Raw genomic sequence first — 14,123 nt, 5'->3', positions numbered from 1 at the left:
CGTTATTTGTAAAGTCTTTATGCAAAGGCAAAATCACAATAGCCAGATAAAATGGGTAAGTACCCTCATATAAAATGTACATTCAATTTCCAATCTTTTCTTTTCCTCTACAGCTTCAGCTTGTAGCCAGTGGATCTTCTGTGCCTTCACCTGCTACATTCAAAAGCCCTTTAGCATCAGAAATCATGCAGGTACAGTGATCACAACCTTCTCTTAGATAAATGAAGTAGACTGAGTTTCATTAATCTCACTACCTGGAAAATTTTCCTTGACTTTGTCACACCTCCTATGCACCTATCTTTTTGTGAATAAGTTAATAGGAAAGATACTTGCTTTATTTATGATGCTTCCGCTACCAGTAACTGTCCATTGTACTGCTGGTTTGGGGAAACCTTCCACATGGCAGACAATTGTTTTAGACATTTTATTTGTGTTGGTTTTCTTTGTCATTTTGATTTGAGGTTTTCCTAAAAGAACAATATTATAGTTAACCATTGTGTTAATGTAACACTGAACAGGACAATTAATAATCATAGCTATGCTGCTCCCTTACCTTCTACGATAAGTTTAAGTGTCTTGCTTTTCTGTAAGCCTTCAACTTCCTGTAGAGTAGTTTCACAGATGTAGTTTCCGGCATCTTGATACTGAAGACTTGAAAATGATGGACTTTTTCGCATTCTGATATTGTCCTGATAAAGTGAGGAGTTAGTCTCTATGAATTCTAACTCAGAATACATTATCTCTAAATTAAAAGTATGACGATTTTCAACAGAATTCTTCACATGCTTCGCTGGATTAGACCCTTAATGCTAAAGTGTTGCCCCATTAATAATTATGTTTCAGTAGCTGACAGCAACATAACAGTATGAAACGTAGAAACTATTGAAGGTTTATTTAAGCCATGAACCTTCTTCTGAAACAACTTCACATTCAAAAAAAAGGGTCATACATGGGGATCAACTGTTTGTTCCAGGCCTCTCTAGTACAATGGCCAAAAATACTAGTGGTACAAGCTGTGATAGAAAAAAAACAACTTTCTCCTAGGAACTAGGCTTATGAGATATGAACATATGCTACTAAACAACTGTTAGATATCACTTCTTTTGGTTTCTATCAATATAGGTTTGATTTAAACTCACGATCTATGATAAGTATCTTTTTCACCAGCCACTAAACAGCCAGTTGTCAACATCTAATCTCTCAACCTGCCTTGTCCTTTTATCACGTTTACTGGAAGCAAGACAAAAACAGAACTCTGTGTCTGAGAAAGTGATTAATAAATCCAAATTCCTCCAATGGGGCTACCCTTCTAAGTGGGAACTGATTCTCAAGGGCCTTGTATAGACTATTTAAAAAAACCTAGGTCTTTGTAAGTGGTACAGTAGGCATCCAAAATCATTTCTCTGCATTTGAAAAATCAATGCAAAAATTACAGTAACTAATTTTTAGTCATCAACTTGAGTCAGTATCTCTTATTTTAACAATAACACTCATTTTAAGATATCCTTCAAATCAAGTCCAATGAAAATGGCTTCCTCTCTTCCAAAACATTGAAGTAACAGCAGTACTCCGAAGAGATGAATTACTTAGATAAAGTACATGAATCACTGACCTTTATCCAAAAGACAGTTGCATTTCTACTAGAAGAAATCGTGCATGACACAGGAAGGGCCTCTCCGATCTGTTTTGTGATTTCTCCGCTAGGAGTAAGCTGCAAATCCAAATCTGAGACAGGAAGAACATTTATCAAAAGGCTAATCTGAGAATGCTGGCTCATTTCAAAGGCTTACTAAGGAAAGAAAATGTGACTAATTGCACTCATTAAATTCACAATTTCATTTTTTTCACTACAATCTAAATCAATTTTAGAAGTAAGGAAGAGAGAGATTATTCTAAAATAGGCCTTGTAGAACATTAGTGTTTTTGGTGCAATTATAGGCTAAAAGTAAAAGAGAAACTTCACTAATCACTAGACAAATGGATACATTTTTTCCACTTTGTACTACTGAAAGAATGATACAGGAGGTACAGGAAGCTGCAGGAGTTCTTCAAATAACAGTACATACTTCGTGAAAGCAGAAGCACAGATTGCTCCGAGCGTAGGTTGTTAAGCGCCAGGTAGGAATGCAGTTTCAGGGGAGGACTCATGCAGGTGGAGCTAGACTAATTCAAACAGTTACTTATGAAAGTGTGAAGAAGAGGGTGAGAGGACAAAAGGTGAAGTTTTGGAATCTGATAAAGCTATTTCATTTTTATCTTGAGCATATGGAGAAGCTTTTGAAGAGGATGAGGGTGGATAAGACACGCTACTGACTGAATGGGCAAGCCAGACTGAAATATATGGTTGGTAGGCCACACATGAGGCCGCTGGCTTCCTTTCTTCTCATTCCTAACCTTAAAAAACAGTTTTTGTTCATGATCCCTGTGCGAATCGGAGGCCAAGCTTTGCCTGACCTATTTTGGCTCCAGGGAAATTGCAAGGAGTCAGTGATAGCTGCGTTTGGCACTAGGCAGGGTGAGACACAACAACGGGAAGGTCAGGAAACTGTTTTAGATCTTCCTAGTACATGAATTTGGCTGGCTAGTGCTTGCTTTTTCACAAAAATCCTACACTGAAAGAAGAGCAGAGTTTGCCAAGTTAAAAGTCTATTTTGCTTCCCCTTGCACAGCGCCTTGGCTTGAAAGCCAAGTTGCCTGATCAGCTTACTATCACACACACACACACACACACACACACACACAAAAGAAAATAACAGCTGAAGTAGCAAGCACACATAATTTCATCATGAGCATAGTACTTGCTGGAAATGGACTGCAAAACATTCTTCTAGCTTTTAAGCAGAGCTACAAAAAGCCTGAGGCAAAACCACAATGGGTAGAGGAAAGGGAAAACAGTGAGTTTTTCTTAAAAAAAAAAAAAAAAACCAAACACACACAGCAAAATTGACTGCTGGCTTCCTTCAGTGGTTGCCCTGGGAACTCTATTATAATCAAAAGCAGGATTTCAGGGAGAAACTAGGGTCCATTCTGTACTATTAGTCTGCATTACCTGTGTTACAAGTCTAATGCCTAGTCTCAGAGGGTCACAGAACCTGTACCTTCACTTATGTACCAGTAAAGCAAAGATCTTATCAGAGAGAGAGAAAACATTTTTTTTCCCCGCATTTTAAGAGGATGTCTTGTCCCTCCTCCCCCTGCCTCCCCAAACTAACAAACCCAACCAAACTAACAAGATACTCCAGACTTTACCATTGCTTCCACAAGAAGAAAAATGACTCAGCTAGTGAATATTTGCATATATTTTATCGGATGGCTCACAGGAGGTTTTTCTTTCTGCTCTGTTACTCTTGAGTACATACTACCATGGTAGAGGGGTGGTGGAAGAAAAAGCTAAGAATTGTTTTCTTGGGGTGACTCTCTTTCAACATCTGCTTAAACATTTATTTCTTTGAAGCAGGATAACACTTCAAACTCAAGAGATCACAGAAGATCATTCGAGAGGGATTCCTGTCACACACATCACAGGAAGCAGGAACTCATTAAATTTTTGGCCTTCATCTCAAGCAAGACTGACACTCAGCCCAGAGCAATCCTACAATCCAGTCTTCTTTCTAGGTAACGTGCCTGTGTCCCCTCCCTTTTGGGGGCAGAACTGAGACTACAGTCCCTCTTGCACAGCGCTGTAGGTTATTACAGAAGTTCAGGCAAATCTGTAATATGCAAGACTTACTGCATAGCTCAGAGCAGAATTTGTAAGGTGATTTATGAGGCAAGTACAGAATTAAGCTTCTGTTTAGCATTGGATTCCCTCTAGGAACTCTCCATAGAGCAATTTGATTTGGATTAATATTCTGCCAGTTTATCTGTAGGGTCCACAAAGAAATGTGATATAGATACTTTTACTTCTGAACTTATATGCTTCATTAGCAAGTAATCTGTGCTGGGTACAGAAGTACAAGGGAAAAATATTCATTGCATATGGAAGACTGTCAAAATTCATCTTCTTAGTGGTTTAAAGAAAAACTTGGTTGCAAGAACTTTCCATACATTTCTGGTTTTGGCTTTGAAAGTTTTTACGTAAACAAACTTCTCATTAGGCACCATTTTCAATATATGCCAGCTCTTAATGTGGTCCCACTTGAAGTCTTGCATTGATTTCAGTGCTGTCTTTGCATACCAAGTAGCACAGGGAAGAGGCAAAGAGTGCATTCTGCATGTATTACCATGTCATATGTGAGAGGTATGGAATTAATGTGCGAAAGGCTAGAACAAACATTTCTGATGTTTGGGTTTATAAGCTGCATTGCATGTGTAGGTCTGTCTCCCAGCCTTTAAAGAGGTCTCAGAGGGGATACCATGCTACAATTGGGAAAACTATATACAGCACCTGCATGTAGTCTGAACACTCCAAGTATAGTATCAGCTAGCCAGAAACTTCTCTTAGTCTACTGAGAATAGAAAAATTTTCCATGCATCATTCAAAAGATTTCTCCTGTATTTTCGGTGTGTCTGCAGTACAGGAAAAGACTATCAGAAATACCACGCAGTCTGAGCCCTCACTCCACAGATCTCACCCCCTCTCTGAGGAGGTGAGAACTAAGGCTGTCCAGTTTGTCACTTAACCTCTGTGGGTAAGGAAGAGACTCTTCCTTATCCCTCCCTGCAAAGACTTCCGGCATGAATACAATATTTCCCTAACTATGATGGGTAACTCAGATACTTTAATGTTGATGTTCAGCTTTCTGTGGATCTCATAATATATATTCCACTTGGGAAAAAAAACAATATCCTTGGTATTAAGAGCTGGAATATTTTGCTATAAAAATATTTAAGGGCTATAAAGTGCTAATATATTTTAATACCAGCAAAAACCTTTCCCTAGCTAGCCACTGAAAGGAACCAGCATACCCACATTGCTCTGTAAAAGCTGACTGGGAATAAGTGCGATAGTTGAAATGTAACAAAAATTACTATAAATGGATTCATAGATGTAAACAAAAATTATTATATTGCTTGTTTTTCATGAAAATCAAAAGTCTGAAGTACCAAGAGCAGAAGTGAGGAAATAAAAAGCCCTGAGCAAACAATGAAAGCTTTTTCAGTGTAACATCACAGACAGGAATACTCATCTATATATGTAAAAGAAAGCAATAAAGCAAAAGAGGGAAAACAGTAGGATTTAACAGGCATCAGTAAGTATTATTTCAAGGAAAAGAACAGCAGGAAGGCATAAGAACACTGAACATCTAACACCAAAAATAAGTATATTAAAAGCAGAAAGTACTAAAAATTATTGGATTATACTGGAAAATTCATGTGAAATAAAGCAGTAGAAAGAGGAAAGAGGGTATTATAAAGCAGTTCTGGATTTTATGAATTGTTCGGAAGAGCTCTCCTTACAACAGGACATGCTGCAGAAATGCTTTATACCAGTGTAAGGCAAAACATCAAAGTAGCTTTACGATGGATTCTGTCACACAGCTGCAAAGGTATAGGAATTCAGGAATTACGGAAGTATTCCAGGCCATTGTACCTCACTTAAGAAAAGGTTTTACTGAGAATGGAGGTGTTTAAGGAAAAAAATAGACTGGAGTAAGGTGGCAGGGTGCTAGCTGGTATCTATGCGTGCTGAGTAGCTGCACTAGCTGCCAGCACTGGAAAGACCTCTATCAAGAAAATATATGCTTCTCTCATATGGTAAAACTCTTCTGACATGCACATAAAATAGCAGAGAAATGAAAACTGGCTTGTTATAAATAACCTGGATTTGAAGAAGTCCTTCTTTAGAGTAACTATTTGTGGAAGTCCAAGTAGTCATGCAGTCTGCTTTGAGTAAAATAAGGGGGTTGTTTTATACCACAGCAAAAATATTTACAAGGTCTTTGTACCCAGCAAAATACAATACGCTGTGAAGACACCCAAGCTACCTTCAGCATTGGGCAGATAGCTGCAGCAGTACAGAGCTCTCTCCAGATCTAACATACCCTGATCCTTGGCTGAGGGAATGGGTAGTAAAATAACTGATGACCTTATTAAATGTACGTTAAATAATGTCATTATTCATATACGGGTATATTCTATGTGCACTGTATCTCCTCAGGAAAAAAACAAACACACAGTTATAGCAGTAAAGTTAGAAAAATAAAAATATGCCAACTATAGAAATCATCTAACTTCTATGAGGCCATGAATCAAGTATTCCTTGGAATATTGTGTTCAGTTACAGACAGCCAATCATAAAAAGTATACCTAACACAAGACCAAAGTTGGTTTTAAAGAGTCAGACTTCAGCATGAAAACAGACTGAAAGAAGTTGTGTCAGTTTAGCTTACAGTGGGGACTAAGTATCAGCAGACGCAGTAGGAATATACACAATAATGTATGGTAAATTAAGACAAGTAGAGAGTAAATGAAATTGAAAGGTTATATAATCAGATAAAACTGTTTTGAAGAGAAAACAGTCACGTAATACCTACATTTTCAAGTGGTACTTCTGTAAAATTTTGATGTTAGAGTGTATAGGAATCAAAGGGGCTTTATAGGTACATGAAGGAAAACAGACACTCAGAACTGCATCAAGGATTGAGTCTCCTATGATCTCAGGAATTTACATGCAGCCTAAGAAGTTACTGTATGCAGTTTATGTACACCTACTGAATGGAAACTGGTGTGCTACCTGGCACCCCTGCCTCCTGCCTGGGCTGCATTAAGCATTCCCCGGCCAAGGACAAAGACGACATTAAAATCTAATGGCTCTCATTCATATGGAAGGCACCTCAGAACGGAGCCATCCCATTTACTATCAACAACTGGTTTCCTCCACAACCCTGACCTGGCTCTTACAAAGCTGAATTTTGAGGTTTCCCGTGCAAGTAGGTAGATTGTGAACTTCAAAGACTTTGACATCATAGTGTAGAGGAAAAATCCACTTAGACGTCTATTATTTTTGTCTACAGCAGTGTATTTTTCTATGTGAAGTTTCTTTCTATGTAAAGTATAACTACTGTGGGAGCATTTAAACATGTCCCTCTAAATTTGTAAACTATTTAGGGTGTTTATGCTACTGGGAAGACTAGAGACCATCAGTGCTCCCAGGGAAAACTATCACAATTGGGTTGAGTCTCATTTCACAGCCTGTAATAGGATTTCAAAATTTAAAAGAGTTCCTCCTGTTCTTTTTTTCTCAAATAAAGGGAAGATTCAAAGCGACCAGTTATGGAGTGGAAGTATCCAGCTAAAGTAACTTTACCGAGCTCTGTAGTCCTATGATTCTGGGAAATGCTAAAAAAGAAATTTCAACTATGTGAACATAATAAATTCCTAAGTCTCTTCTCTGAATTCCTTATATGCTGACTTCATTGAGATAAGATGAAAGGATATTAGACTAATGTGAATTCGACTTTGAAGGATGACCTTGAGTGATACCACTGTGGGACAACTTGTGTGTTTCAGTATGTTCGAAGACAGGGTTGAAGCAGAATTATTTGCTATGTATGTTCGCATGACTGATACTTATAAAACATCAGAATTTACACTACGCATGACAGTGCAACAGTATCATATACTATGCAAAAGTTTCATAAAGTGAATCTGTATCTAAGTCAGTGAAGTGAGAAAGTAAGTTTTAAACAAAAACACATTAGAATAAGTAAGAAAAAGAAGGGGGGAAAAGGAAAAAAATAAAAGGGAAAAAGAGAGACCTGACACAACTTCGAACAAGCCACAACACCCTTCTCCTGTAGGTTAACTGGACAAACACCCACGAGTAAAGCAGAGAGCGATCAGCCCAGAAGCTGCAAGACAGGCTTCTATCCTAACTAGGAGTGCAAAATGCAATGACTTACAGTGTACAGTGATGGTGGTTGAGTCCATCATGCTTTTATCCATCAGAGAGCACTTGTATTCTCCTGTTGCATTTCGTCTCACATCTGTCATTACATAAGTATCTGAGCTTCTTATGCCTTCTGTTTCTCCCTGTGGATGGAAAACAAAATATTTATTGTATATAAGCCTGCTAAAAACATTTATTTTTGTTGAGAATTTTTTAATTATAAGGATCCTGAAATTCTATAAATACAAATAGATTTAGCATATAAAATACATCTGGATTTAGCATCATTGAAGTGCAGTCACCTACTAAAAATATTAAGGTTTATTTTCTGCTTGACTGCATAGTTTTAAAAACCACTTGAACAATTAAAAGCTTGCTCTTTTAATTGAATGACCAACCTTATTTTAAGAAGATATTAAAATACAGAATCTACAAGTTTAACAGGGAGAAGATGAGAAGAAAACAGAAGTCTGCAACAGTCTACTTATAAGGGTGTTAAGAGAAACCACCATAGCAAAAGAAATTGTGTTTCTAAATCTGTATCTAAGATGATACATTTCATTTAGGCAAAATCATGAAGTGAAATGCACTGCATTACACATTTTTAAACAGCCTAAGCAAGCTATGTTCGAGCCACATCAGGATAGGAGCCTTTTAGAGTATATCACTACCTTACATACAGTTATCTACAGAAACTGGTGTTTTGAACTAGCTAAAGTGTTACTTTCCAGCTGTTCAGTTCCCACTTGATTACAAGGAGCTGACTTAGACTTAGAATGAAACTCTAATTCATATCTCTGAACCCAGAAAGAAATTTAGCATGCCTGTCATAATACCCATGTGTCTTGCAAAGAAATCAGCAATTCCAGCTCCCCTTAAGTGAAAGAATTAATTACAGGTAGCTGACAAAACAAACTGGGATGTTCAGCTTGCTCAGTGCGATCATGGAGCAAGGAAAGATACCATGCACTTCTTCCCAGCATACAGTGAATTCTTAGGATGACTTTAACTTAAAGGACAGTTGATTGGAAGCCTCAGTTCTGGTCTCACTGGACCTAAGTGGCCATTCTGAGGTAAGATGACTTCAGCATCTATTCTCCCTTGCTACTCTTCAACAATTCAAAGATGCCTGGAGTCTAAAATAGATGAGGCTATGTTCAAAGAGCTACATGTTGTTTTAGAAATAGTTGAAAGCATGCCGCCTCTTTTGCCCTCTCTCAAGCTCAGCTCTGCTCATTACTGCAGTAGGAACAAAAATGGATATAAACTAGGAGGGAGAGAAGCAGGACATGGGAAGAAGGTAAGAACCTTAGAATATAAGGCCACATCTGTCTGTAGGTTCCAGCAATCATAAGAAGATTAATTTTCTTCTCTTTTCTTTTTTTTTCTTTTTTTTCTTTTTTTTAATATTTCCTCTTTTTTAATCTTATCTTATGTATATGGCAGATTTGTTCTACACTAGGCTCCTGTGCTGACACACTAGTTCTTGCTTGTGGTTGCATGCTACAAAACAACTTAAATAAATACATAAAAAATGTACAAAAATTCATATGTGAAGGTCCAAAAAAATGGCTGACTTAATTTCCTGTACTTTTACTGCTGGATCTTTGTCTGTTAATGACAACAGATGAGATGATTTCATTTAAGGTGCTAAACTTCTTTTCTCAAAACCACTTTTTACTCAAAATATATGATGATGAGAAATGACATGAAGACTAACAATTTTAGTAGGCCTAACCCCCTGAAAATTTCAGGGCCAGGGTGCGGGGAGGTATTTTAAGAATACTTTGTTAACCCAGGTGAGGCATTCTGCGAGAGTCTGATGTAAAGGCCAATAGCTACCTTCCATTTTAGTCGCATCAAATTCCTTCCTTCCTTTCTTATAAAATTGCATATATGGTGACATGCAGCAATGTCTGTAGGAAGGAATGATATAGACTATTTCAGTAAGCAGTAATGGTGAGGCAAAACTTACTGGAATGTAAAACAGGAACTCCTGTGGTGGAGGGTTACCATTCCCTGAGCATTTCAGAGTGATGTTATCACCTTCTTTAATGGTACTTCTTTGCGACAGCACTTGAATAGTCACCTTCTCTGTTGGATCTGTGAAAATAACATGCACATTTAATAGCGTTTGCAAAAAAATTTACAACAACATTATGCATACAGTATTCATGCCCAAAGAGTACATAATTTTATCATGAAGCAGGTGAGGGTATACCCATGTGTAGATATTTTATAGAAGAACTTAAGTTAATCACACTTTCTAAATTTATCCCAATCAAAAAACCGCAAAGAAGCCTTATTATAGAGCAATCCATTCTTCTTCACCAAAGTACCTGTAACTGAAACAGGAATGACGACAACTACTTTGTGTGTTTAAAAAGAAAAAACCCTGATCAGTAGGGACAATTTCACAGTGTGATTTCATTATGAGGGATTAATTTGTCATCTGTGAAGCTTGCTGTTTAGATGACTGCAGCAATCAGAAAAACAACTGACACTCTCAACACCTTTCATTAACATTAGATAATAGTATTCTTGAATTAAAAAGAAAGAAGTAAGAACTGAGCAACCCTATCAAGGCTACTCTATATGCTGATCACTACTGGCTTTCAAAAAGATGAATTTGGTGAACATAATAGACCTCTTAACACAGTCAACAGAACTGTAAATGTAACATACTTCTGTCATGTTCAGTGAACTTGAACTACAACTTATATTTTACTTCACTAATTTCTTTCAAGCAAAGAGGAGTATACTTTAATACATGCTATTCTTCCTAAATAGAAGCCTAAATTTAATTTTTCAAAAACAGAGTAAAATAAACAAAAATAAAGGAAATAATCTGGAAAGATAACTCTCACTGTTTTAATTTCAATGAATAAATAAAATTCCACAAATGATGCTAATCTTGCATTAAGACACAGTACAGTCCACCTTATCAGACACTAAAAAAAATCTACATGGCAGAGAAACTCTTGCCTGACAGGAGATTCTGTGTGTCCAATGAAGCATGTGCTCTACAGCCCTTCCCACCCTCAAGGCATTCATCACGTCTGGCTTCTCCTATGGGGATTTCCAAATAAGAGCAGCTGTACTCTGCAGTGGCCTCTCTATGCCCGAGTGCCCTAGCACAGCCTCTAATCTCTGCCTTCATGGGAAGAGCAGTAGCAGGCTGCAACAGGCCACAGCCTCCTTCCTCGAGGTGCAACACGCTCTGCTCCCTCTCCGGTCCACACGGCCTCCGCCCCCAGCCCTTCAGTACTGACGTACAAGCCTGCCTGCTTCAGAGAGGGACGCGCAGCATTGCTGCTGGTGTGGGAAACGACAGAGGAGGGTAGACAGCCGGCCACGATTCACACGCACGCCTCGTGGCTGCTGCAGGGCCAGCAACCCAGCCTCAGGGGCTCCCTGGTCAGCTAGCTGGCTGCGGGAACTTGTCTCCCCCCTCCAACAAACCTAACCAAATGTAAGAAAGATATAAGGGATGGCTAGACATATGCTAGAATTGCTTAGGCTCTCTCTCAAGACTGGAAAGGGATGAATTATACTGTGGAAAACTATAATTTGGAACAGTATTCCCCACAGAGAGAAACAGAACAGGATTAGAAATGAATACAGTTAAGCGAGAATGACACCCTTGCAGACCACCAATTTTTCCTGTAGGAATATTTTATCTTTGTATCTATTGCAATCAACCATGAGTAATGTTTTTATTTTATGATCTAAATTGAAAAAAATATATATATCGACAAAGTAAGTAGCAAAACACTAACTAAAAATATATATATCGACAAAGTAAGTAGCAAAACACTAACTAAATTGTTCTCTGAAGTGAACCAGTCACCCTTCTGAGGAAGACACATGCTAATGACAATATTCTTCAATACTCATGCTAAGGCAGTGCTCAGCAACTTGCTCCCCTGCTTTTGCTAATAAACAGGAGCAGTTTGATGACGGTATATTTTGCCTGAGTGGCACAACATCCCTGGCTCACCCCATCTTACCTTGTGCTCGTCTATACTTGACACCTTGTACCTGCTTTCTGCAGGAGCAAAGTTTTGGAAGTAGGCACCAAAGGACAGTTATTTAGCGAACTGAATGCTGCCATCCCAGACCCACCATGGTCATGGCAGACATCACGCTGATGAAACACAGATGCTGGAGGCAGCATGGAGTATGAATTGCCTTCTGACTCTAATTTGTTATGGAAAGGAGTTTATCCATAAAAAGACAGATACTCAACAACACAGTATGACTAGAAAGCTTGTCTGGCGAACATATCTTTTTACAATGATTAATTTTGAGCACAACCCAACATAACCAGAGTCTGGATAATTTAGATATCTGAGATATTATCTAACTGTCCAGCTACCAGGACTTGACTTAAATTACTCATCTTACATTCTGTAGCCTGCTCACCACAGCTGCAAACCAGGGCCCACAGCTAAGTATTGATAACTACTGATCGCTAAGCTCAGTTATCTGACCAGCACCAAACTCTGCAGGGGCTAATTCACTCTTTTTCTCATACTATGTTACAGCGACTTCAACTGGCTATGAAATACTTGAATACTAGAGCCTGCACTAACCCTGAGCTAAAAAAATAGTAAAACACTTTTAAAATATACAGATATGTCTTTTAAAAAAAATCATGCAGACAGTTTTAAGTGTGCACTCTCCATTTCTTTAGAATAAATGGCTAAGTTCCAATGAATCTCACCAGAATCAGAATGGATGGTAGGTCTTTTTTTTTTTTTTTTTTTTTTTTTAATGAGGGATTTTTTTCCTACTTGCTTCAGAGATGCAAAACGTGGTATTTCAGAGTCAAAAAAAAGAAAGGCTGAAAGGAAGACTTCCATTTCTAAGAGGTCGAGTATGGCATTTATTTTTATCTGCATTACATCTGACTGAGAAAAAAATAAATTGAGAAAGCAGCTAATTAAGATCACCAAACCAAATTTAAAAACAAAACCAAATCAAGACGTGTTGTTACTGTCAATTAACATCAGTCAAGAAATCTTTCTATAGAAACTCTGGACATCTATTAATAACGAATTTCACAAATGCATCTGGAAATGCACTTGAACAGAATAAGGAATTGAAGTTACATCAAATGAAGATACTGAAAATGGAAATTGGGTAACACCATACTCTGTAGCTCAACAAGGTTCACGCCAGGTAGGCCTCCTCTCTAATCAAGGGGGTGCCCACCTCCCACTCTTGGCTAATAAGCAGCACAGTGATACTGCCTATCTCTGGAGAAGAATTTATCTTAATTAAATTGTGTACTAGTAGACACAGATTAAAAGAGCTGGGCTAGCAAACATGTTAAATTTCTAGTGCAGAGTACAGGTGATTTCTGCAGCAGAGATTATTCTGCAGTGCTGTGCAGCCTTCTTTTTTCCTTCACCTTGGATAGTCCTTGATTGCAAGTGCACAGAGTATGTACAGCACAGGAATGTGCAGAAGTCTCATCCTCAAGAGATGAAGCAGCTTAACGCATGAAAGTGGTGGGGGAAATGGGGACAGCACAGCATCTCTTGGCAGTAATAGTAACAGAGCAGTCTGAGTGGAAGGGAAGTCAGTGCTTTCTGGTCATGACACTTCTTCCCTGTGAGAACTTCTGCCATACACAGTAGCAATTATTCACAGCCATGGGGCTCCACAAAAGACAGAAAGAGTGAAATTTGGTACTCAACTTTTAAAGCAAAAGCTAAAGAAAACCCTAACTTAATGGGAACAATAGATGACTGCAAGATTGAAATCTCTTTGTTCTCTCCTAGGATAATGGTTACTATCCCAGAGGTTTTCATCTCCGTTACTTCTGTTGGTTGTCATTCTGAAGAAACAGCTGATGAAAAAAGGCCTAAATTTACTCTGGTTTCTCCAGGTGAAAACAAAGAGTAACTACTCTAAGGTTTCGTGTGATTTGACCAAGGTCAAAATTGATCCCCTACTTTTGCTGCTCAACAAACTTCACCTGGGAAGGAGAAGCAACTAGTCATCTAAGTAAAATGCACACTGCCACCTCAAATTTAGGACTTTACCCTTTCAAGGTAACAGCAAACACCTGCTGGCTGCAGAAATCCAGCATGCATTACTATTTATCTTTGTACACAACTGGATTACCGAGTTTTTAGAAAAGAGATGACATATATTAAAGCACCAGTGCTGGAAAACTTTAAGCACATAACACTAACTTCAGCAAATACAACAGGCCTCGTACTTTGTGTATTCTGACCTTAATTGTGTACCAGCTTTGGGTTACTTAAACACATTTAATATT

At 38.2% G+C, this 14,123-nt stretch overlaps 1 protein-coding gene across 2 annotated transcripts in view; it reads right to left on the bottom strand.

The window, feature by feature from the left end:
* ALCAM (activated leukocyte cell adhesion molecule) overlaps window positions 1–14,123 on the bottom strand; it is a 127,493-nt gene that overhangs the window by 13,878 nt on the left and 99,492 nt on the right. For both annotated transcript variants that reach the window (XM_064521611.1, XM_064521616.1), the window contains exons 7-11: window positions 9,807–9,934; window positions 7,845–7,974; window positions 1,613–1,725; window positions 554–689; window positions 330–467 (exon numbers count right to left, since the gene is read on the bottom strand). In XM_064521611.1, coding sequence (XP_064377681.1) covers window positions 330–467; window positions 554–689; window positions 1,613–1,725; window positions 7,845–7,974; window positions 9,807–9,934 — 645 coding nt within the window. The remainder of the gene's footprint in view (window positions 1–329; window positions 468–553; window positions 690–1,612; window positions 1,726–7,844; window positions 7,975–9,806; window positions 9,935–14,123) is intronic.

The sequence above is a fragment of the Dromaius novaehollandiae genome, chromosome 1 (assembly GCF_036370855.1).
Source record: "Dromaius novaehollandiae isolate bDroNov1 chromosome 1, bDroNov1.hap1, whole genome shotgun sequence".
Taxonomy (NCBI): domain Eukaryota; kingdom Metazoa; phylum Chordata; class Aves; order Casuariiformes; family Dromaiidae; genus Dromaius; species Dromaius novaehollandiae.
The sequence above is the reverse complement of the archived record's forward strand: the minus strand, read 5'-3'. Positions and strand labels throughout refer to the sequence as shown.